The 26,784-nt window shown below is 39.2% G+C and overlaps 1 protein-coding gene across 6 annotated transcripts in view; it reads right to left on the reverse strand.

Annotated features, from left to right (window-relative positions):
• Spata17 (spermatogenesis associated 17) overlaps window positions 1-26,784 on the reverse strand; it is a 195,474-nt gene that overhangs the window by 158,649 nt on the left and 10,041 nt on the right. For 5 of the 6 annotated variants that reach the window (XR_015450762.1, XM_087209870.1, XM_087209869.1 and 2 more), the window contains exons 2-4: window positions 22,470-22,559; window positions 20,825-20,910; window positions 5,674-5,720 (exon numbers count right to left, since the gene is read on the reverse strand). Coding sequence is in view for 5 of the 6 variants with exons in the window: in XM_087209870.1 (XP_087065996.1) it covers window positions 5,674-5,720; window positions 20,825-20,910; window positions 22,470-22,559 (223 nt within the window). In the remaining variant the exon portion in view is untranslated. Of the gene's footprint in view, window positions 1-5,673; window positions 5,725-20,824; window positions 20,911-22,469; window positions 22,560-26,784 lie in introns of all 6 variants that reach the window. The other variant, XM_004867388.4, reaches the window with a different exon arrangement.

Raw genomic sequence — 26,784 nt, forward strand, 5'->3', positions numbered from 1 at the left:
CCTCTACTAGTTTGGTCCAGGTTTCATATAGTTTCTCTCATTGAAATTTTGAAAAAGGGACAAGGCAACCGGAAGTAGAGGCAAGGTGATGACACATGGAGGAGCAGAAGGGAATGAGAGTGAGTTACAGACACCTTGGCTGAGTTCCACTGTTACTAGCTTTGCAACTTCAGGCAAGATATCTTTCTGTGGGCCGAGGATTTAGCTCAGTGGCACCGTGCCTGCCTCGCAAGCACAAGGTCCTGAGTTCAATTCCCGGTACAAAAAAAAAAAAAGGTTTCTGTGATTCTATTTCCTCATCTTTGAAATTGTACTCTGAGGTGTACACCTACACTTCAGAGAGGGGGTTGTGCAGATAACAGAGAAGGGTGAGAATATTTACGATACCTAGAATTGTGCTCAGGGAGTGGTGACCACAATGCAATTGCTTACTCATTATTCATATTTGCCAATGTTTCTGACTTGCAAAGACTTGACGATCTATAGTATGGTGATCTTTTCCTTGCCTAGTCTGTGAGACACACAGAAATAGTCAGTTTATTGACTAAGTACATTCAGGCATCTACCAGCTGTTCCCATTCGCCCTCACGTAGTAAGTTTCAGAATCTGGAGTCATTCCATTGGGTAAATGGGAGCTCCTCGACAAAGGTAATGCTGAATGTGCACCATGTTCACGTTGGGTTGTTTTTCCTGTAAAAACGGAGGCACTGGGTATGTGCCTTATAAGGTATGTGCCATTTCATACAAGAGACTTCAGGGATGGGGTCTGTTAGTAAAAGAAAAACACTAAGTATTGAGAACCTTGAGTCAAGGTGCTAGAAAAAAGGACAGGTAACCCTTAGGATGGATAAAATAATTCCACTAAACTGGGACATTTTTTGCTACCTGGGGATATCTTTAAACAGCCTTACCACACGTAAAGTAACCATGGCCCTTGTCTAAAACTGTCGGTGTTATTAGGAACCTAAGTCTCTAAGCCCAGCTTTCAGTGGGCTGCAGTGACATGCACGTCATCTACTTAGTTCCATTTGCTCCCTGACATCAGAAGTGGAGGGTCACTTTTACGCCACACTAGAAGAAGGTTACATAATGTGACAGAAAATGTTTTAAAATGTAAACATTTAAATTTTTAAAAAATGTATTACAGTAAAAGCTATTGCCATTAATCCCTCTTAAAATACTCCCTCTGGCTTTGACAGTCACCCCATTGTTCTTGCTGCTTTCTGAGGCAGTTCTGCAAATCCTCTTTCTTAAGTGTCTTTAGTTGCACTGTTACATCGGCTTCAGTGTCCCGCCTTGATTCAAAGCATTTACCTTTCATGGTCATTTGGACTTTCTCGAAGGGCTAGAAGTTGCCTGGAGCTGGACCCAGTGGATGCGGTGGATGAGGACACACTGTCACGTTTGTACCAGCCTGCCTCTCCCTCTGATGGCACTGGGCACAGCGCTCACCCTGTATTTGATCTCACACACCTCATAGAGATAGGAAAGAAAACTTCCAGAACTGCTTCAGGAAGTGGCAAGAACGATGGGATGAGTGTGTTGGAGCAAGGGGAAATATTTTCAGAGGGGATAAATGGCAACCTGTCGTTTAATATATTTTTTACTGAAAAATACCAGATTTTTTGATCAGCCTTTTGCAAACTGTCAATCTAGGCGGGACCAGGAGAGAATTCAGTTGAGAGATCAGTGGGCACTTCTGTGATAAGCAAAACTGTCTGAAAAGAGAAAACTGAAAAATTCAGAGCCCAAGTTAAATGGGGTCCTCAATAGTGGCCAAGACGCTAATGGAATAACAGAATCCTAATCTGGAGTAAAAGTCAAATTGGCATATAAAATGGAAATGAAGTATCATACCAAGAACTGGGAGGAGTAGGGGCCCAGGAGCTAAGATAAAAATTTACTGAGCAGTTTATTGCTCTATTAATTGACTGTCGCTGGTGTAGCAGCAAATCAGCAACAGGGGTTCTGTAAAAGTGTACTGTGGGCTCCGACAGCAGCTTGGATCCTAACAAACCTCCTTCAGGCCCATGTCTTGGCGTGGTCTTTACTCTGGCAAAGTCCTAGCCTCACGAGGTCTTCTGTTCACACAGGAACCACCATTCACTCACCTCGCCCCCTCGGTCCGAGTCACAGAGCCTGTTCGCGTCATCACAAAAGGCTTCAAGAGCCTCCAGCAAAGGTTTAAGTAATTCCCAAGGACGACTCAAGAGGTTTAAATAATCCCAACTCAGGGACCTAGAAAAAAACTATTTAAAGCAGAGGACTTTTTGTAAACTCTTGGCCTAGAAAAACTGGGCCAGAGCTCACTGGTTCACTGAGTTATTTACTTAAACCACTTCCCATCCTTCAGGGTCAGCCTAAGACAAGAAGGTGGAGAAAGTGGGGAATAGGCCTCAGGGAACTTCCAGCGTGTGTGTGTGTGTGTGTGTGTGTGTGTGTGTGTGTGTGTGTGTGTCGGGAGGAGGCTAGGGTGGGCATCAGCCGGGGTAATAAAACGTTACGGGCTCTAGCACAAAAGTCTGTCCATGGGAAAACAGGGAGATAAAGAGCAAGACAGCAATAGGCTCTACACAAGTGGGGGATCACAAAGTTTTTAGAGAAAAGGTGGCCCTTTAAAAGGTAAACGGGGCAAATGAGGCCATTAATACCTATTACATAAAACAAAGTCACATACAGGTAACTTGTGCTTCACTACAGAAGAGTGACATCTCTTTAGGGATGTGTAGGGTAAAAATGAGTTTTCACAGCCCCCTTGCTTCATTGGCCTCTTTGACAACTGCATATAATCAGTTGTCATGCTAGCAACCAGTAGCCAAATATAGAACTAGCAATTGGCTCAGAGCATGAGGCCACCTTCATGAGGGTTTTCATACCTGTTGTACATGAAGGTCCGATTTGTGATTTGGAGATATAAATATATATTTTTTCACATATAAGTATATATGAATATTGCTGACCATACAGATTATTGGCAGTTATCTATTATCCTTAGAGGATCTTATTTTGTTCCTGGGCCACTCACAGCCACCCACACTTAAATTATTTCGAATACAGTTATTTGGTAGCTCATGAACTGCAAAGGGAGAGTTTTAGTTATTGGAAATAAAACTTCAGCTACCGCTCTCCAGTGAGGATTGTAATCCTCAGACGTGTCCACACCAAGGTACATGGCCCACACATCCCTGTCTTGAGCAGCTCACTCTGGCAGAGATCAAAATTTTAAGAGGATCATGTAGCAAAACTTCACCCACAGACCAATTCAGGTCTGGTCACTGGTCTCTGTGATCGAATCCTGCTAAACACTAACCTTTGTTAGAGAGTTACTTACAGCCTCAAAGCAAGTGAGCCTTGGTAGGCCCTGATTCCTTGATTAGGAGCTCAAAGCACCAAGGCTGTTGGCAAATTAACTCACCACTAACCTCTGCAGCCTGTACACTTCGTTGTTAGAGAAACGTTTCTATTACGCATTACCCCCAGTAATATTTACACCTTTCCCTTTAGCCTTCCAGAAACTCCTGAGTGCCTTTGGCGGGTCACTTCAATCTCTAGCTTATGGTCAAGGGTTCCCTCTCTTTACTTGGTCCCCATTGCTTTCCCTCTGGAATGGCCTCCCTCATGGCATAGTTTGTCAAAAACCTCTAGATTTAGTGGGGAGCAGCTTTATTTGAAAGGGTTACTGCAAGGGGGAGAGAAAGGCAGAGACCGTTCCAGGATGCAGAGGTGAACTGTCATAATAGGGAGGATGCTTGGACCGTGAGATTTACAAGTATGCCAAGAGGTAGGCACAGGAGGTTTTCTTTTATAGGAAAGTGTGAGCAAGGCTAGCAAACATCTGCCGTGTGGCAGTCAGATGACAGAGTGGCACGCCTGGGTAGTATATCAAAGGAGTTTCACCCTGAAGTCGGCTGTTCTCAGGAGGGATATTAAGCAGAAGCAGGGATGCAGTTTGGTGAGTCTGTTGCTCCAACCGTTCAGAGAAAGTAAGCAGACCGGCTAACATGTGGGAGGTGAAGCATGAGACTTCAGAGGACAGAAGTCTCGCCTTGTCATAGGTGAACGATTGGGCACCTGTGTGTCTTACCTACGTCATTCAGGAAGGGTCGTTTGTTGACAACAAGCTGTTTCCAAAACGCAAGGAGGTGGGAGGATTTTTTTTTTTAATCTTTGCTGTTTTCCAAGATCACACAGTTAAAGTTCAAAATTATACACTGATTGCAATCAAACACCAATTGGCATGGATGGGACTGTTAGGAAACAGAGATTTTAGTACGAAGTTGGAATAAGTAGAAAGCTCTCCCTTCCCAGGGTCTGGAACTGGTAGTGTCTTAGATATGGCTAGTCTAGATAAAAGGAACAATAATGATTCAAGTCAGACCAGGATTCAATCTGAATACCACACATAATTCTAACCCTCTCTTCTGAGCTTCTAGCACTAATGACCTGGCAGATCAGCTCTCCTCCTGTGTTCTCCCCTGGTGATCTACAGGGACTCCCCAGACATGGCTCATCCACTGCGTTAGCCTCTCAGCCATCTACTAATTCTTACTCTAGAGTCACAGGTGACATGAAGTGAGCATGAAGAAAAGTCTACAGCAGGACAGTAGAGAGAATCAAAAACCAGTCTAAAGAGGAAAATCAAACTGTTTTCTTTTGCAAATACTACTAAGGTAAATAGCACCCTGTAGTCGGAGAACCTGCTTGTGGCTCAGAAGAGGCAAAAAGGTCTACTTTTTCCTCTTTCTTCCCACAAACTCAGAATAGCAAAGAAATGGACAGAGATTTTGGAGACAGGCTCTGGCCTGGGCTTCCAGTATTCTTAGGCCCAGAGAAGAAAAGACTCCTTCCAAAAGCAATATAGGAGTCAACATATCATTGATTAAGCCAGAAAGGTTCAAAACATACTTTTCAGAAACTCTCTTCTACTTTGCCTCAACCCAAATGAAATCTATTATTTGCATAACTAAGAATTAGCCGATTAGACTGGGGATTTAGCTCAGCAGGTTCGCTGCCTGCTGCGCAAGCACAAGGACCTGAGTTCAATCCCTGGTACCAAAAAAAAAAAAAAAAAAAAAGAATTAGCAGATTAATGAAAGAAAATATAATAAGGAGATAGTAGCTGTTATTATTTTGTCTGAAACAAAAGAAATATTTTGTGATGCCCATTCCAGGTTAAAATCAGGTTCAAGCCCCACAATTGCTAAATTTAACATTCTTTTGGAAAAATAGCATGCAAAAATGATAAAAATAAAGCCTGTAAGTTGGAAACTGACTTTACTACTACAAATCATAAGCATAACTTCTAGTTGACTTGTATTGGGCAAGAATCATATATTTCAGAGCCATGTTCATCTATTTATCACAATATTTTATATGGCATATGGAAACTAATACATTGCTTCATTACTATTTGTAGTCTTTCTCTAGTTATGGCTTAGCGGTATTTAACACTCTAAAACATAAGCATTCATAACTACATATTTTATATTTTACTCTACTTTTTAATGCTGCCAAGATTATTTAGCAGAGCTAACTTTTTAATCATGTGCTCTTTTCTCTGTTAACATTAGCATATCAATCAAATTTGCATTATTCTGCTTTGCTCATTTTATTAAAAACGAATTCAGGGCACAATTGACTTTTCATTTGTTTAACAAGTGAAGAAATATTTACCCTGACAGCCATTGCATTGTAGAGCTCCATCTTCATAGTATAATATGCTACCTGTGAATCAAGCGGGAGAAAAGATGACATACATTTCAGTTACACAAAGACATTGAGGCCCATTTTTACCTATAAAAGATAGGAATCTTTATACATAATACATAATAAGAGTTCTAGGCTTAGAAAAATGAAATCAAACTTTGCAGTGAAGAGATAGGCTTCCTAATACATAATGCAAGCTTAACCAGGAAAATCTGTGGTAGTCAAACTGGGAGCTAATGGAGATGTATGATCATAAAATGCTCTCCGCTGAGCTTGATAATCAATGGTGCTCTACTGAGAATAGAATAACAAAGCAGAAATATTCACAAGTGCTGGTGACATGCAGTATTGTATGATTTATTCACTGGGGTTCTTTTAGCCAAAACTCACAGAAACATAAAAAGAATTCATATTTCAAGACGTCTGGTTTAATGAAAAATTCAAAGAAATGCTGTCTTCAGTCGAAATCGTTCAAGGATATGGATGCAGCGATGGAGCGAAATTGTGCCTTCCAACCATCTATGCAAAATGTTATGTACTCAGCTGCCTCCTGAGTAATCCTTGGGAATTCTGTTTCATTTAATATTCATTTTAACACCATAGAACCATAAATACAATGATACCTTCTTACAGCAAATCCTTGGATATAGTGAAGACTTCCTAAAGTCTGTTTCTTTCTTTTAAAGACACATTTCTCTATTAATATACAAAATGCCCTTAGAGCAAATAATTATTTAGCAATGTAGATCATTTCAACAAAAGTATGGCTTTAAATAAAGCTTCCACATCTGTTGTATCTTTTAATTAAAAATGCAAAATGAACATAATTTGTGATAGTACAGTGAACAGTAAAAGCAATGAACAACATCATTTTTCAACAGAATACACAACTTTTTCCATTTTTATCAAATCAAAATTCATTCAACCAAAATAACTTCAGCCCGGCTATTGAGGGTTGTGTTTCAGACAAAAATGGGGAAAAAGTGCCTCTACCCTTTATCAGGGGATTTTCCTTCTCCATAGCAAACAGGAATTCACATAAAAGCATTGCCTTGTAGTGTTGTTTGCGTTGTCTGCTCTGATCCAAGCAAATTGTCTGTGGAGAGCAGTGGTGCTGGATTATTTAGCAACAGTCTGAGCAATTAAGAAACAGTTGGCTGCAATATGTTATTTACAAATGAATGCAATGGTGTCACTTCATTTCAAATTCTCTTTCCTACATTAAGCAAGGTCTAACTCTTGGAATTTGAGGTGATTTGAAATATTTATTTTAATTATTGTGTTTCTTCATGACATACTGAAGCGCATACTGGCTTTAGATAGTTTTATAAAGAAAAAATACTAGAAATTATATATTCCTAAGAGTTTGGGCTCAGCAAAACTACATTTGTTATCTTTTCATACCATTATTCAGGTAAAAGGAGACAGTGTATGAGTTTTCAAGTTATAGACCTGAGTTCAGTCCCTAATTTTATTTATATGAGCAGTGGCTTTGAAAAACTTACTTTAAGTCTCTCAATCTTGATGTCCATGATTACAAAAGACTGCATTACATGCTTCATGAAGACTAAACTGAGATAAAGCCAGTAAGGTACTCGGAACACAGGTGACAGTCATTATGAAAGGGTACAAAAAGTATGTAACACAACTATAAGTCAAATTCCAAAAAGTACTAAGGGCTAAATTTTATTATATTATGAACCAATGGGAAAGAGAGAGATAGCTTTGGAGCCTGAGAATTCTGAACTCTGTATTTGGAGATGGAAAAGCACTTTGATTCCAGCATATCAATCTCAAATACACCACTAATCGATATTTATTCTCAATTCTTTAGTCTGGATGCCGTTGAAAGTACCCCCAAAACGTGTGACACAGGTGATCTATGATGTCATTTATATAATGCACCCACAATAGTCAAATTCATAGACAGAAAACAGAATAGAGGTCAGCAGGAGCTTGGGAAGTACTGAGTTACTGTTTAATGAAGACAGCTTCAAGCTGAGATGATGGTAAAGTTCTGGAAATATACAGTGATGATGGCTGCATAACAGTGTGAATCTAGGGCTGAGGATTTAGCTCAGTGGTGCCGCCATCTACCTCAAAAGAGCAAAGTCCTGAGTTCGATTCCCGGTACCCCCCCCCAAAAAGTGTGCATCTATTTAATGCCACTAAATAGTACAGTTAAAAAGGTTAAAACTGTCAATTTTATTTTATAATATTTTTTAAAACACTAAAAATATGTGACTATGAACTGTGCATTTCTATAGAGATAAATTTAGATACATTAACATTTTGTAAAATTTCATCTAAGTCTTTGTTTCTCCACTTTGAGTAATGATGATTCTTTGTTATATTAATGTTTATCCTTTGGTCATATGACTAGTTAAAATATAACTCATACAAAAGCTCATGGTTTAAAATTATTTGCTATCCTAAAAGTTTTTTTTCTTTTTTTTAATTGCATAGTTAGGTAAACATATGGTAGCTACTAAATGTTAATAGCATGTCCAAAAATGACAAGATGTTGTAATTTCTCAGCAGAAAAACTTTTATTTTCCTCACATCTAATGAGTAAAAGTGAACAAAGCTCGACCTTCATTTTGTGCCTGTCTTCTTTACTAACTTAAAACTTGGGGTCAGATCCTGACCCCTCTGCAGATAGCCACAGCAGTCACTTAAAGACTGTCCAAAAACTGGCAGTATGGGTTGACAAGCCCTACGTTTACATGACTTACCGCCTTCAAGACTGGGGAAATCCAGTTAAGAGACTTACAGGGATATTCAACTACCCATGGGCATGTGGAAGCCTCTAGTTGCTCCCCTAAACCTACGGTCATCTCTAATTCCAGCAGAGAGCCTCCAAAAAACTAAGACAGCTCATGGAGACTAAACTCTGCCCCCTCAGGAGAGAAGGACTTCTTGAAGTTCCCTGGAAAAGCAGAACGAAGATAAGGATTCGCCAGCCTCTAGCAGTCCTGCACAAGCTCTCACAAACTGGCCTCCCTCCTCTGGCAACTGACCAGTCTCTTCTTTACGAGACCTGAGGGCCCTTCCACTCCTCAAGAGCAGAGCCCAACTAAATCAGCCCACCCCTCTCACCGAAGTGCCTGAAAAACTTCTCTGCAACAATGTGTCAGGAGTCCGCCAGTCAGTGTTGAAGCCCCTGTGTCTTCTTCAGAAAGGCTTCGCTGTCCTGGCCCAGTGACGGCACCATCAACCTGAGTGAAAAGCTAGCGTTCTCCTAGCTTCAATACATACTTCCAACCAGAAGGTCATATGTCTTTAAAAATAACAACAAAACAAACAAAGAACTTCGAATCACAACCTTTACTGTTATCTCTTGCATTTTGCTGTCACTGTCTTTTCTCCGGCCTTTGGGTGCACACCATTCATTCCTTGACATCTTGCTCTTCCCAACCCGTTCCAATTGCGGGGTGTAAATATTCTGGCATCGAGCCAGGTCCTGCTCCTCATCAGAACTCCTGCCGTCATCCACAGACTTTCCTTGCTGTGTGAACAGCGCAGTCAATTACCTCAGCTCACAGTCGCCTGGCTCTCTCAGTCCCAGCACCCTCCCACATTTCAGTTTAGCCCTGCATTCCCATCCCATCCTCCGGACCTAGCCAACTATAAATGTTTCACTTCCTGTCTTAAAGCAGGAGTGCAAATTCTTCTGTTTAAATCCCCGGAGGCTAAATTTCCATTAAAAGATTCTTCCAGCTAATTTTGACAGCTTTCTCCTTTTTTTCAGCTTCAAGTTCTTTTTTTTTTTTTTGGTACGGGGGATTGAACTCTGGTCCTTGCGCTTTCGAGGCAGGCGGCGGAACCGCTGAGCTAAATCCCCGGCCCCAGCTCCAAGTTCTTTATTCACATACTCTTATATATAATATAATATGCATGGCTACTTGGTACTTTGTTCTAATGAATACACAGTAAGATATTTAATCTTTCCTTTATTGGTGAGCATTTTGACTGGAAACCAAGAAAAGGGATGTTTCAAGGGGAAAGGGCTATTTCAGAAGTAGACTATTTAAAGGAATATGTAGTCATAATAATTTTGAATCTGTAATTGTCTGTATTAGTTAGCTTTCCTATTGCTGAGGCACAATATCTGATGTGCAGAAATCTTAAAAGGAAAGGTTGGATTTAGTCCACAGTTTCAGGAAATCCAGTGCATGCTCAGCAGGCTCCGAGGCAGGACCATCGTGGCGGAAGGGCGCTGCTCTGTTGAGCTCAGCTGGGGAGCAGAGCCGGGAGCCCCACCTGAGAGGAAGGGGTAAGGAGGGGTACACTGTACCCAAGGCCAGGCTCCGGCGCCTACCCAGACATAGCCAGGGTCGTGTTTTAGGAATCTGCTAGGAATTTCCTCATCTAATGAAGTTGATGTATCAGGATTAAGTCACAGTATCTACAAAAGTTTACCAAATGCAATAGTTACGTCTGCTAGTTTGGGTCGTACCGAGGAGGTACCTGCATTAGCGCAATGGCCAGGAGACATTTAGAAGCCGCGCACACAGGCCACAGGTCTGAGTGCAAGTCTATATTTTCCATACCACTGCCACTCTCAGCATTTTATTATCAAGTAATCACAGTCGTCTGTGTGTATGTTTTGCCTTCTTTGCTGGTAATTGCTAAGAAACTGCAAATTTTTTTAACTGCCTTTCTTTTTCCGTACAAAAGAAAAGTAAAAGCTAATTATATTTTTTTTCTCCATTACTCTTCATATAATGTTTAGGAGAAGGTGAACCAAATCTAAATTCATTTCCCAATTATGGTGAAAATGTTAATAAAATTTTAAATTAATATTAATAACGCAAAGTATTATTTTGTCCTGGGTTTGATGTTTATTTAAAATGCAAGGCTCTGAAGGGGAAAAAAATAACACATACTTCAGTTTCGTACTTTGACATTAAAAGGGGAAAAATATTGCCTTATTTTATTATAAGAGTCTTTGAAGTCCTATAAAGAGAAATATCAAAATATGTGGGTATTTTTCCGGTATAGATGAAACATGTATTCATCTAAGAAAGAGAAATAGAAATGTCTACAGAAACAATCATATCAATCTCTTACCAGTTTTAAAATTAGTGACCGATATCTAGATATTTTACCATACATAATAAGAGAAACAGGTATGTATCATAAGAGGATACCATAGAATTGATGTTATCATCACTGCATATAAAAATTAATAAAACTTTTTTCATTTTTACTTTCACTCAGATGAGTATTTTGTAAAAAAGTTAAAATTGTTAGCCATATAAGATTATTGTAAACTTTGATTTTCAGCATTTTAGTAAGTTATTTTTGGAATTTGAATATACAATGATTTGAATCATAATTATCTATCAAATTGTTTATCATAAGCTATGAATATATTTTGGCAAAAAAATTTAAATTGCCTGTTAATGTGGTTGTGAAACATTATTCAGCAAATCTCAGCCTAAAGGCGTAATGTTGAGTTGTCCAGCCCTGCCATTGATACGCCTCTGTTTCACGATAAGTCTTATGAAATTAGGCATGTATTGCGATATCCTTTATACTTTCCTGCTATCAGACTCTGGTAGTAAAACATATTAGATTTAAAATTAAACATAATGTGAATGATATGCTCATATAAAAAAGAAAAATAAATGTAACAGGGAAACAAAATACACACAAGTTGTCCTCTAGTTAATATTGATAATTTCAGTCAGGGAACACAGAGGGAGATGAAAGGATGTTTCAGTATTTTTCTGGGACTGCTATTCCCAAGGACCTCTATTTTAACTGTGCACAGTGGTGCACACTTGTAATCCCTGCTATTCAGGAGGCTGAAGCAGGAAGATTGCTTAAGCCTATAAGTTCAAGACAATCCTGGACAATACAGTAAAACTACATCTCAAAAAACAAACAAAAAAAAACACACAAAAAAACCAAAGACCATTTTTGTTTTTCCACTATGAAATAAAGCAATGGGTGCTAAGGAGAAACTACTTGAAACCCTGTGCACCTGAAAACGAGGAGGGTCCCAAACAACTGAGCCAGCTGCATGTGCAAAGGAACAAGCAGGTCACCATCACCCTGCACCAGGTTTCTGCACACATGGAATGCACGTGCACTGAGCACACACACCAGGTAACTGCAGATTGGCTGCTAATTAAAGAGAAGAGTCAGTCCCTCTTCCACACAAGAAAGGGTTTTCACGGCTGTGAATCGGTGGTCCTGGACCCCTAAGATGGGCAAATTTGGATTCTGTTTCTTCACAGTGCAGCACGAGATTCAGCAGAAAGGCCTGAGGCAGAAGTTGAAAAGAAATGCAATAGTCATCAGAAGGGAAGAAAGCTTCTAGTCGCAACAGAAGACTGGAACAGCTCTGTCCCTGGGTTGGTGGGGTCACTCTTGTGCAGAAGCATGACATACTGGACTGAGTAAGCCATTTGGTATCTCTGCGAGAGTCATTTGAGAGCTAAATGGAAACGTTCTGGTACAGTGGCATTTTGAGGAAGGCTGTCTCTAAAAATACAGAGTGCTTATAAAGAAGACCCCAGAACTTCTTTTCTCAGGCCGCTTTCTGTTCGATCACTGCCACGTTTAAGACTTGACAGTACAAGTGTCTCACAAGCTTTCTCCTCTGATCCCTGTGGTACTGTGTCAATCTGTTTTCTTGATTGTTTATTTTCTATTTCAAATCCTTTCCTCTTCTTAAATCCTACCTAACACATTCCCAAAGTCTCGGTTATTGGCCCTCAGCTCTACTGTTCAGATACTTTTCTCTTTGGGTAGAAAATCCTGTCATGATGGTGACTGTAAAACCTTTAGCTCCAGCTCTGACCCAGAACCTTAGCTGCCACCCAACAGTTTAGTTTAGTAAACATTTGTTGACTAATTATGATGCACCAGATGCTCTGCTGAGACAGCATCAGTGCCTTACAAGATCACCACCGCATGGAGGTGTCCTAACATATCACAATCCCAAAATTTTCAGAACATCTTTGTGGAAACACCACCACACACTTTTTGCAGAATGTCTCTTATAAACATCCTTGCTTTTGTTATCATTGTAACTATCAACTTAGCTGGAATAAAAATGCAGCTCTCTCAGTAGGTTATGACACACAAAAGTTCATTTCTCACCTTCGTGACTGGTGAGCTACGGTTCCTAATTGCCGTTATTCTCCATGGCTCTTCCTCTAAGTGCCACGGCTGAGGGAACGGCCCATAAGCGAGCTGTGATGGGGAGAGAGGGAGAAAGCCCCTGAAAGCTACAACTTGGTGTGGCAAGTCTCCCATCAGCATACAGCACACGGCCAAAACAAAAATGAATGGAATGGGAATGAATCACCCTTCTAAGAGGGCGAGGCGAGGAGATGAATAGTTTTGAACAAGAATATAACACATCCTGGCATGCAGAAGCAGACTTGAAGCACCTGAAGGACATCTAGAGAAGATATCTGGTATGCAGCAGGTGTATGTGTGTGGGCTTATGTGGATCAGGAACCTGTAAACTTAGGCATATCTTAGTCCCCCTGAGATTCCAGTTCTTCATCTACAAAAGGAAAGAAGATACTACTTGCACGTTCTACTTCACAGAACATTACTGGGAACATATGAGTGTAAAAAACGCTTTCAAACAAGAAATGCAAAATTCCAGAAGTTACCCCTTTTAAAAATGGAGGAAACGAGTTTGTGAAGGTTGCATTCAACCCTTTGACAACCTTCTGCTATTCTCTAATCTCCCTCTGCCATCTAGACCAACATCCTTGTTATTTCTCATAAGCCATGCTCCTCTCCAGTTTCAACTTCCAACCTCAACATATATTATCCTTACCTCTGTGCTGTGTGTGTTTGGTAAGAAAAGTTCTTTGTAAACTGACTTTTCAAATTAATTTATTTAATAATGTATTCACTGTGCTTAAAATTCAAAAGCTACAGAACAACTTGAAGAGAAAAGTCTTCTCCCTCCCCCATTCTTCAAATACTCAGTTCCTTTCCTTGCAGGCAAGCAATATCATCAGGGATCTGTGTGTGTGTGTGTGTGTGTGTGTGTGTGTGTGTGTGTGTGTGTCCTTCCCAAGATCTTTCCAGAGAAAAGCAAATTAAATGAGTGGCTTTCAAACCATGCTCTGGTGGTTCAGGTGACAATAGAGGTCACAGACAAAGAATCTAAGCAATTGTACTTTTCTAGCTTCCAAAATAAGTTTACTGTGTTTTATATAGAGAGCTAAAAATTCTGCTAAAATTTTTGTTAAAAGAGTAGTTTTGTTATTAAATTTTACAATGTAATCATGCACTATTCAGCATTGTTTTTGTATGTGGCTGTTAGACAAAAAATGTATACAGGATACATTTGGAAAATGATGGTTTAGACATAATTATTATAGAACAATAAGTGTGACAGCGTGTGTTAATGTGTGTGACAGGATAGTTAATGGAGATTCTAACAGTATCCTCGATCAATGTCCCACTCCCTAGGCCAAGAAAATACCAGTTCCCTTCATGCATGTTTGCTTCAGGAGGACTGCGCATGACTATCCATCCCCAGCTTTGCCTTCCTACAACTTGAGTTCTGAGAGATTATTCAGGGGGTGGGAAGTAGGAGTTGGTAAAAGGAGGAATGTGAGTAGAGAAATGAAAAAGGAGCAAAGATTTCACATTACTGGGAAAGAGGTAGGGGTTAGCCTTTGGTAATAAAGAAATGCAGCAGTTAGCTCCCAGGAGGTGACTACTGACCTGAGAGTAGGCTCAGTGGCCGTGGAGGAGGAGACTGAGCTGGACTCTAAGCATTAGGAACATCAGTGCTGATAAAATTGCCATTCCTTCTATGTGGTCCACAAGCCACAGAGTCCTGGAAGAATGAACTTTGAAGGATGAAAGATATGGCTGTAGACACAGGGGTCTTTTGAGTGAAGGCTTCAGGAAGGCAGACCTCGCTGAGATGTTGGCATTATTGAAGTCTCATAGGACCTCTGTATATCTCAAAGGAGGAAAATCTTGCATAATGACTGAGATTGACTCGCCTACCTGTTCATACAAGGGTTTGAGTTTGAATTTGTCTTCACTTATCATTGTGTGTTCTGGGAGTCTAAGACTCTTTCCCTATAAAATAGTGATGATACTCACAGGCTTGGAGTAAGATTATGTAGTTGATGTACACATTAAGAATATCAGTGGTGGACCGGGGATTTAGCTCAGTGGTTTTGCTGCCTGCTGCGCAAGCGCAAGGACCTGAGTTTGATCCCTGGTACCAAAAAAAAAAAAAAGAATATAAGTGCTTAGTGCAAACTTTCACTCATACTTAGGCATTCAGTAAATAAGAGCTATTTTAATCTCATTTAAAAATTATTTATTGAGATTTCATTGTAAGTACATTTCATTTCACATGCTAGGCACTGTTTATATAATGGTGTTAATAATAAAAAAGACCAATTATCAAGAAACTGAAAACTAAACATATATAAAAACCATGAAAAACTAATCTAATTAAGGAAAAAGTCCATATTTTCACTTTACCAAAACAACTAAAAGACAACTATATCCAAACTTAGAGGATTATTTGCTGATCATCCTGAGTGAGACTCTTCATCAAACCCAGTTGAAACACTAATATAATAAAACAAATTTTCTTGAGTGGATCATTAAGCTGTTAATGTGTTTCTTCAGAAACTCTAATGTCATTAGAATAAATATAGACTCCCAAGTTAACTACTGTCTTAGTCATCTTTCCTGTCACTGGAATAAAAGACCCAACACCTGCAACTTACAAGAGGAGAGGTTCATTTTGGCTCACAGTTTTAGTGGGTTCAGTTTACAGTTGGTGGCTCCAAGGCAGAGGCAGCATGGCAGAATGGCTCAGTGAAGGAAAATTGTTCACATCATGACAGGAAGTAGAGAGAAGGGTGGAGCTCAGGATGAGAACATATTCTTCCAAGTCACACCTATAGTGACCCACCCCTTCTGCTTGGGCCACGTGTCTGAATGTGAGACTTTGGGGAGACATTTTAGATATAAACCATAACATTACACATTTGTTCCCCTAAAGACTCATGTTCATCAATTATGTAAAAATGTATTTCGTCCATGTCTAAGAGTTGCCAAAGTCTTAACAGCAACAGCAAGTACTGGTACTCAAGTCCAAATTCTCCTCTGAAACTCAAAGCAAATTCTTGGCTGTACGACTATGTAAAAAAAAAAAGTTAAATATTTCCAACACACAATAGCACAGGGTAAATATTCTATTTCCAAAAGAGAGGAATAAGGGAGTAGAAAAGAATTGGATCAAAGCAAGATTGAAGCCCCACGGGTCAAACATTAAATCCTGTAGCTCTATGTCCAACACCTGAGGGAGGCTGTGAGCACCAAAGGTCTTGGATGGCCCTCCCTCTGTGGCTTTACTGGTTGCAGGCCACACAGCCTCATTCTTGGGTGAGTTCCACTCAGTGTCTGCAGATTTCCTCAACAGAGCTTCCATATTCCTGGCACCTCCAGATTCCTTGGGTCTCCACTGTACTTTTTCCTTCAATCTCACAGCTTCATGCATTCTTGCTTCAGGGGCTCTTTGCGTACACCAAGACTCTGTCACATACTTTTGCCTGAAATCTGGGTAAAAGCCTCCAAAACCGTAATTCTTGTACTCTGCATGCCTAAAAAACCAGCTGTATGTGGTTAATGCTAAGGTCTGCCACGAGCTTAAACAACAGCCAGGCCACTGGCTGCAGTGGCCTCTGAGTGCCTGGCTGGCTGAGCACAGTGAAATGAACCCCTGGGAAAAAATTCTCCACATGGTCCTTCTGGAGCAGAGCACCCTGGGGTTAGCTTATGAAAACAAAATCTTTCAAAGAAATTTCCCTTTACCCTTTTACACCTTTGAGCCTTGGAAGTGTAGGTCACAGCCAATTCCTGATATGCTATCTAGCCATCTTTTCTACTGTCCTTGTGCAAAGTACTTGGTTCTTTTTAATGCTAATCTTTTCAACAACCACATTCTCCTTTGCTCCAAATTTATAAATCTGCTCCCTCTCTGGCCAAGCTTCACATCATGCAGTTCTGCTTTTACTCTTCATTCTCACTATAAAACTGGCCAAAAGCAGCCAGCGGTACCCATGCCACAGCCTGAATACTGAGCTGCCTTGAAATTTTCTCCGTCATATTATTTAGTCTGTTGCCCTTAATCTCAATCTCTTGCAAAATCTCAGGACATGGGCAAAATGAAGACAAATTTTTTCCAGAGTATAACACATATGGCATCTAGTCCACCTGCCAATGAAGTCCTTGTTCCCAACTGAAACTTCTCAAGCCTGATCTTTATGGTGCACATTCCCATCAGCATTGTACTTGAGCTCTGACCAGTATCATACATCAAGCACTGCTCTCAATGTTATAGAGTTTCTGTATCCTGCATCTCCAGATCTTTCCAAATGAGTCCCTCAAACCACTTCCAAAAGATACTAAACCACATGATCAATGTAGTCACAGCAACTACCTATTCCTGGTCCCAATTTCCCATATTAGCTTTCTCATCACTGGGACAAAATACCCAACAATGGCAACTTAAAAGACAAGAGGTTTGTTTAGGCTCACAGTTACAGTGGGTTCAGGCCACGGCAAGCTGGCTCTAAGGCAGGAATGGCATGGCAGAGAACAACTGTTCACCACATAATGACCAGGAAGCAGAGAGAAGGAAGGAGCTTGGCAGAGAACGTACTCTTCCAAGTCATGCCCCTAATGAAGCCCTTCCTACCAGGTCCCACCTCCAAATGTGAGTCTTTGGAGGACATTTACAATCTAAATGAGAGCAGCTACTTTCATAACAGTCATTGAAATGTATATACTTCTGTATGTCTGCTTTAAAAGAAGTTTCAGTCATTCCATAATCATTTGATTGGTGGCTTGAGTACAAAATACAGCAATGCAAGTTAAGTCAGTAATCCTCACAGAAGGCCTCATGCATATGTATACTGTATAGGCTTTGTCTGAACCATTGATATATATACTTCCCTACTAATGAATAATCAGTTAAAATGCTTTGCACTCCATACAAAATCCCTTATTTCCTTGAACATTCCATTTAGGTAATCTGATTCTATCAAAAGTTGGCTTGAAAAGCTCCTACTAGAAAAATGTGGTAATCTCTTAGTGTGAAACCAATTAATGACACTGATTCTTTTTTTGGTACCACAAATTGAACACAGGACCTTGCACTTGCCAGGCAGGTACAGCCCCACTGAGCTACATCCCCAGCTAATTAATGACACTGAATGAAAAGAAAGGTTGAAAGGAGGGGAGAAAAATGGGAAAAAAGAAGAATTAAGATAGATTATGTACGGGTACAAATTCCCTATGATGAATGTGACCATTATGTATGGCAAATATGTACCCATAAAAAATTAATAAATAAATAGGAATCTATGAGTTCATATTGATATAAATAAATGAATAAATAAGTAATTGGGACTGAAGTAAAAGGTCTTATAGTAGAATGCTAGGAGGTAAACAGAAGAAATTGTGAGACTAGAAAATCACTATTTGACAAATATAGCAATAATTGATTCCAGTAAGAATTACACTGCTTGCTAAACCCAGTATACAAAAATTTGATGCGAAAGAATATATATAACATTAAATAACTTTTGCTTCATAAGAGAAAAATAGCAAGTTTAAGATGTAGAAAGCCAAGAGATACCACTTTAAATGGCCAAAGTTAACATGAACAATCATTGAGTGAGATGAGATGTGTGCTCCCTGGAATGACATATCCTGTACTGAGATATATCCCTGCTGAAAATGGAAAATCATAATTCACCAGTGACGAGCCGACAACAAGGCGAAATCAAGAAGTAATCTGAAAAAGAAGTAGCCTTTACTCATTCAAAACATAAGGGTCACAAAAGGCAAAGACAGACTAAGGAGTGAAGAGTTCTTGATTGATAGTGATAAAGAGACATAACGACTAAGTGCCATGTGAAATTTTCATTTATTTATTTAGGTTTTATGAGACAGGGTCTTACTATGAAGTTCAGGCTGGCCTGAAAGTCATGTCGAGATTACAGGTATGTGCCACCATGCCCAGCGTGAAATTATCATTTATAGCAAGGAAATGATAGTTTTTGCTACAAAAAATACAATTTGGGCAATCAGTAAAATATAAATTATATATATATGTATAGATTAGAGAATAAGTTTTTTTACAAATGTTAATGTCCTGATTTTATAACATGATTAAATAGAAAATACAGTCATACTCTGAGATAAAGGTGCATCACTTCTGAAACTTTGTCTCAAATGATTCAAAAGATCCATGTGTACATAGAAAAAAAATATGTATTGAAAGTGAAAAGAAAGAAAACAGGCATATTTCTTGATGTGGGTTAGAAATCCAACTGATGAGTATATGACAGCTTTTAATGGTATTTTTGCAGCTTTTTTGTAAACCTAAAATTATTTCAACATTTAAAAATTACTTTTCAGTGACCTGAAATGGCAATAGAATTATAATGAATAAAATAAGAAAAAAGAAAACCACAGATCAAAAGTGGAAAGACAAAAAAAAAAAAGAAAAAGAGCAAGAAAACATGAGTCTGGAAAACAGCATTAAAAAGCAACACAACAGAAATTTGATGCAATAAAAGCACTGGTATTTGATCGTGGTTTTCCATTTTAGAGGACAAAATGGGCCCACATATTTTTAAATTCTTCCTTAAGTAGAACATTTAAGTTCAGATAGATGTAGAATATCCATTTTAGCTCATGCACACCTTACCTCTATGTATCTTTAAATAAACAATAAGGGCTGTTTGTATATATACACGACAAAAAGTAATTTCCAAATGCTGGCGCAGTCAGGGTGAGAAGGTGAAAGAGACTATGGCCAGCTAAGCAGGCGCAACACCTTCGGAACCATGTCCTTGTCACTAATAATTTCCTTTTCTTCCCAATTTCCTTTCCGAAATGTTAAGCACAAACAGAAATAGAGGCACGTGACTTCTGAGTTCAGAGTTTTTAAATAATATTTTACCCAAAATAAAATAAGGAGAAAGAAAGGGTAAGACATGATACACTCAGAGTGATGACTGGCAAGCTTCTACTTCTGGCTTCTGCTGCATAAGAGAGTAGCAACAGTGCAGTAGCAATGGCATTGGTGTTCATTCTTATATCTAATAGGTGTTAATTAATGCGTAGTATTAGCTGTGTATGCACTATGGTCCAGGTACCATGCTAGGAAAATTCAACAAGAATGAGACAGTCTGTCCTGATTGAGCTTAACCAGAGGATGTTGGCTGGCAATTATCAAACAACTGCCACACGATATGAAAATTTTTATAATGATTGTAAGGTTCCTATGTACATGAATATGGTACAGTGTGTTATGAACAAGTGTATGAGCCACGTTTTTCTAACCCACCAACTGGCCATTATCATAGTTCTTGAGGAGCATCATGATATATAAATTAAACAATCTATGAATAATGCAAATGGCACATGCTTAATAAATAACTAGTACAAAGACACCATGCAATCTTTTTGCTTTCCAACAGTATTAATTGCAAATACATTAATGATATCTATATATATTTATGTAATTTTATACAATTTACATAATTTATATAATTTTATATTATTATTATTATATATAATTTGTGGAACAAATTCATTTGGAACTCTCATTCATTGATTTAGTTAAGTCTTATTTACATCTATGAAACAAAATTTTGTGGAAAGTCCTGATGCATTGTTTGCTTTCAGCACTTTAGTATCCTTATGAGCATTGTTGCTGGGTGCAGTGAGCTCAGCATTAGCCTAAAATGTGGTGATCCAAAAATAGCTACTGTCTCTCTGCTCAAAGACCTGACCATCTAGCAAGTGCAGACAATCATCAACATAAAAGTGATATGAATGCACACACTGTGAAAGGTGCTTTAAACAAAATTAAAACATCTAGGGTAGTTTGTGGGCCAACAAGTCAGCCAATTGCCAAAGGAAAAATCGGGGAAGCGTCTCAAAAGTGGCTCCTTATCAAAAATTAAGCCAAAGGCAGCCCTTAGACAAACATTTAACATCAGTAATTCCAGTACTGCATGTGAACAAAGCTGAAGTTAATGCATTAAGGTCATATGATTCAAATGCTGATGGGTGTATACACCTACCTCCACCTTCAGTTGATAGTGTTTTCTGCTTAAGTAACCTCTCCACCATTTCTGAATAATTATTGCTATTCTGTGTAAATGCCTAGGATAAAAACAAATGTGTATGAGTATGCATTCATTGAAACAGGAATCTCTCTTTTCCTTTATTTTTTTCTTTCAACTGTACTGGAAATTGAACTCCAGTTGAACCTGGTAGGCAGGTGCTCTACCACTAGCTACATTCCCAGCCCTTTTTAAATTTTATTATTATTATTATTATTATCATTATTATTTTGAGACAATGTCACAAGTTGTCCTGGCTGGCTGTGAACTGGTGAACCTCTTGCCTCAGGCTCTAGAGCACCTGGGATTGCAGACTTGTGTCACCACGCCTAGCTCAGGAATGTCTCTGAACCCTTTGCTTAGAATCTAGTATCCTATAGTTCAAGTGATCAAATTCAAAGCTAAGTTCATGCATACTTTTTAAAAGTAGGAAGTTATCATTGTGGCATAAAAGAATGTTTTCCAGAAGTAGTAAAAAGGCATAGATAACCACTCATTATTTCTTTTGGGCTTATGATGAAACAATAATTTCAATTATTCTACATCACATATTTTTAAAATGTCTGTCTGTCTGTTTGATTTTTGTTTGTTTTGATACAGGGTCTCGCTGTGTAGTAGTTTAGGCTGGCCCTGAACTCACTTTGCAGACCAGGCTGGCCTCGAATTTTCAGCAATTCTCCTGCCTCAGCCTCCCAAGTGCTGGGATTCCACGTGTGCACCCCCACAACCAGAAAAACATGTTTGAATGTCACTATGACCTGTGTTATTGTCCTAACATTCAATATAATGATTGATGCAAATCATAATTAGCCCTTAGAAATAATTCTTGAGTTCAGGAAATAATTCCCTTCTTCAATGTTGCCTTGTAGTCCTTCGTCTGCAGAAACCAACATCGTGTTAGTCTGCTGAATTCACAGTACTTTTCCTGCCATGTTCCTAGCTTTCACAGTGGCCAAAAGGAAACCTGCTCTTCACCCTTGAAACTCTCAGGGCTGACTTCCTCAAGAGTGTAAGGAAGTGTCGTACGTGGAACCCCAGCTTCTCATCTAAATTATTATACGATAGGCGTATTCCTCCCTCTGCTTTATCCAGGACTATATCCTTTTCAGATTTAAGGGGAGACTGAGGGAATGTTTGGACTGAAGCAAAAGAGGGGTGAAACAGGAAAGGAAAAGCTCTGTCTTTTGGTACACTCAGAAAGGCACCACTTGCCATCACTGACTTCGAGGTCTCGTCAGGGAGGGTGGGACTGGCTCCTCCCATCCTTAGCTACTGTTGAACTCATAGCTGTAAGTAAGAACCCAGGCATTTACAACCTCCTATAGGATTTGGGGGAAAGAGTCTGATCAAGCAATTTTATATGGACTCTCGAGAACTATTAAAAGTAGAAATATGGTAAGTGTAATTTACTTATATATTTGGTATGGAAAAAATCAGATTTACTGTATATTTCTTTTAAAGGACATAATATAATCCAGTAACTTCATTATGAGTAAAATAAAAGATTATTTGAAATAAACACTACATGAATAAATTACATTTTTTCAGAAAAAGGTTGTCACGATGTATCTAAGGTCTCCATTACAAAAATCACTATACCTGATATATGCCCGGACTTGACACCCCCGAAACCAGCTCTGGATTTTAACTGCTGCACAATTCTCTTTTTTTCTAAATGCATCCACAACACTAAAAAAAAAAAAAAGTTTAAAAAGCATTTTATGAGTAACTAATATAATCATAAAGCAAGTCACCTGTTAAACTTAATTTGTACTTTCTTCCAAAATGATAATTATAATTCAAATGCCATTTAAATAAAATTAAAATACTAAATAAAAAACATTTCAAAAATAATGAGCTGCATTTCAAGAATTAACCTTTCTCTGAGAAGCGATATGCTTTCAACAGCTTTACTTTTTCCATTTTTATAATCACCTATTTTGCAACTAATTAATTTAACAGTGAGTTTTACTGGGAAGTAAAAACCAAATGTGTTATTATGTCATTATTTTAAAACATAATTATTTGAATTTACTGTTTAAATGCCACTACACATGTATCATGCAAGACTGAACTGCCTTCATCTTTAACTCATTCATCAGTTAAATGAATTGCCTCTAAGTAAAGCAAATCTAACACAGAATGCCTACTGCAGCTATGATTCTCAGAAGGTCCATTTAAGGTACAGGCAGGGGCCAGGACATGGGGCTTAGAGATTAGAAACCCATTTATTAGATTTTGCTGAAATACAGACAGAAAGGGCTACTTAAGACATACTTCCATGTTAATTGTACTTACTGTACTGGAATTGCTATTCCCTTTCCCTTCCCAATTAGTAGAGCGATACTGCTTGTTATCGCTTGGATCTAGAGCATCCCCCAAATGTCAAGTGTCCAGAGGTGGGACGTTTGGAAGGAGCTGAGACCATGGGGCCACCGTACTTATTAGGAGATTCGTCCACTGACTGAGTTCATAGCTGACTCGCTGTTAGGGTGTGGGGCCTGGTTAGAGTCGGTCATCAAGGATGGGACCTGGAATGCAGTATTCCTAGCTCCTCTCCCTTTGCTCTTTGCCTCCTGGTCACCATGATGTCAGCAGCTTTCCTCTGCCTGGCCCTTGGACCATGCAGTGTGTGCCATGGAGCCTGCTGACCATGGACTGAACTGTGAGCCAAAATCAACCTTTCTTCTTTTAAATTGTGGGTCTCAGGTAATGTGTTCCAGCAACAGCACAGTGTCTTAGACACTACTTAAGCCAACTATAATGGACCACAGAGTAGTAATTTATCTCCTAGAATGAAGGATGGTAAATATTTAGCACTTTGTTCGCTGAATGAATAAAGAATGGCTGGTCAAGAGTTCATTGTTTAAAGTTTCCCTCAGAATTATGTTTTCTTGGAAACATTACTGTACTTTTCATTCCAATTATTACATTAAACATGTTTATTTCATATGAATATACTATATATATATATGTATATACTGAGAACAAACAGCATGGATAAAAATACTTCAAACAATAAAATTGTTAGACAATAAGGCTGGCCAAGAGAAAGAAAACAGAATTAGTAATTAACTTGCCATTAAGAAATCATTGGATACCTTAGACAAAGGACTGCTATCTAGAATATATAAAGAACTGAAAAAAAATCAGACCCCCCAATTTCAAAGACCCAATTCAATAATTACCATCTGAAATGAACAGACATTTCTCAGCCAAACTAAAAGCAGCAAATAAATATATGAAAAAATGTTCAACATTCCTGGTTATTCAAGAGATGAGGAGGAAAACAACACTGAGATTCTACCTCACCCCAGAAAGAAATCATCCAATAACAAATGCTGGTGGGGGTGAGGGGAGAAAGGAACCCTTCTCCACTGTTGGTGGGAGTGCAGACCGGTGCAACCACTGTGGAAATCAGTATGGAGATACCTCAAAGAACTAGGACTAGAGGTCCCATTTGACCCAGCTATTCCCCTGCTGGGTATCTTCCCAAAAGAATTAAAAGAATCATACCACAGTGATATATGTGCACCCATGTTCATAGCAGCACAATTTGTAATAGCTAAAGCTTGGAAACAACCCAAATGCCCATCAACTGGAAACTGGATAAAGAAGATGTGGGTTTTTTTTTTTATAAAATGGAGTACTACTCAGCCATAAAGAATGAGAAACTAGAGACATTTACAGCTAAATGGATGCATATTGAGGCCATCCTCTTAAGTGAAATAAATAGAGCACACATGTGTAAATACTGAATAGTTTCTCTAGTGTGAGAAACTGAAAGTGTAAATAAGGATTAAAATGATTAAAACAAATAACTAATAATTTGAAATAGGAAGAAAAGTTTCACAGGGGTAGGGGTGGCAGGAGGGGAAGGGGAGAGATCAGAGTTACAGGCTAGAATCTGGAAAGAATCCATATACAGATTGTGTTTAAAACTATAGGAAGAGATGTAGATAGAGACTAGGCTGCAGCTCATCAGTGGGTTGGGAAGGAAGAGTCACTGAGATCAGAGGAGAGAAGGGTATGTTTCCAGGAGAAGCACATACAACTATGTACAGTACACAGTACTCGATAGTGTGATAAATGACTGTTACTGTTTTAGGTACTTATTATAACATGCTGTGCCTTTCATCCTTTAGAGCATAATCCTACTTTTATAAAAGAGTTTACTGTAAAACAGTGTGCTGCTATACCAGTGGTAGCCTCATTTATCTCATGTTTAACTGTGTATTTGGATAATATCAAGGGGCCATCACAGATGATTGACGTATGCCTTTTCAGTTTCCACTTAGAAGTTGGCACTCTGTGTGGTACTTTGCGATACACACGGATGAAATTGCTTCATAACATATTTCTCAGATTATATTTCCATCCTGTGTCACATGACTGTATTGAAATGGAAATTTTAAAAAATTTGGCCTATGTGGACTCTAATTTGAATTTTTTCTCCAGACCACTATTTGTTCAATATTAGTTTTGAAAATCTTTCTAAAACAAATCACATCTTCTGATGTCTTGTTAATGCTTGAGATTTTTTTAAAATTATATAGAAAAATGTTTAAGTACTTTTCAGTTTTGCTTTGGTTGAGTTCTATTATATTTGAAAATTATTATAGTTCTTTTTTCCCTTACACTGCTTTTCTTTGAATAATTTTAATTTTTGTACATGTGTGTGTTTAGTGAATGATAATAAAGTTATACATTAAAAAAAGGAAAGAAATCATTGGAGAATCAAATGAGTGCATTACAGTCTAGTAAGAATGAGGTTTACCTAGAAAGCTTATGTGTGAAGGACCCACAAGAGCAAAGAGAGGAACAAAGATTGCACAATGAAGCCAAGGACCCAGATGTGAAATATGGAAGAAGAGAATTCACACAAGTGAGAGAGATCACATGAGGCATGGTTAAGCGTAGCAAAACTATCATGACCATACACGAGAATGTAGTGTGATTGTGGACCATGCATGGAAGACATCACAGTCAGGTTCCCACAGGATCCAGCGAAGTCTGCTGGACACAAAAAAGTAAGACCACTCTAGAATGAGGAGTGGAAGGAAAGAGAGGCTCATGATGGCTACATGCTCCTACTGCATACATGACATGCGGGACAAGACTTGTATGAACTGTATCCTTGTCTCACATTACGGTACTTCACATGAGAGGGGAGTTTAGAGCCACTTTGCTCCAGAGTCCTCCCAAACTTCCCCAGCTACAGTTAGGCCTTTCTGTCTTCCACCCTCACAGCTCTTCGTAATATTTAACACAATTATGTTTAGTTATTTTTAAATGATGATCTCTCCCTCTAAATTTTAATTCTGAAGACAGCAATCTGATCTGTTTTGTCCCACACTATATTTATAGTGGTTCCAACGTATAACTGGTGCTACCTGTAACACTCAGCCTGCCTCTCACCACGGTGCCTCCCCGGGGACAGCAGGCCTAGGGGGAGATTTGATCTCAGTGGGGTCTGTCCCTCACAAGCCTCCCTCAGTCATCTACTTTGACAGTAAAACCCTTCCCCACTCTAGGATGATGGGGTTACTGAAGAGCCAGCAGGTGCCCTCTGCTCTTGATGACTTAGATGATCATAGGCAAAAGGCAGACATGAAAGGAGCTGCTGAGATAGAGGAAAAAATCTTTTACTAAAATTACTTAGTACTTCGTGTGCCAGGCAGTATTCCGAGATTTCAGCACTGCAACGTGGATGATCATCACCCCTCTGACAAGGAAGGCACACCACTGCTGGAATGGAGAGGGCGAGCCCGGTTCATGTCCTCCCTACAGGCCAGAACTGAGGTCTGAGGTCTGAGGTCTGAGTCCAGGCATCTGGCTCCACAGGCAGGGTCCTAGTCACCGCCGCGTCCAGAGAAGAGAGGAAGAAAGGGTGAGAGGAGGAGGAGGAAGAGAT

This window comes from Heterocephalus glaber, unplaced genomic scaffold (genome assembly GCF_053883595.1).
Source record: "Heterocephalus glaber isolate CG9 unplaced genomic scaffold, H.glaber_assembly_v1.0 deba00001067, whole genome shotgun sequence".
NCBI lineage: Eukaryota > Metazoa > Chordata > Mammalia > Rodentia > Bathyergidae > Heterocephalus > Heterocephalus glaber.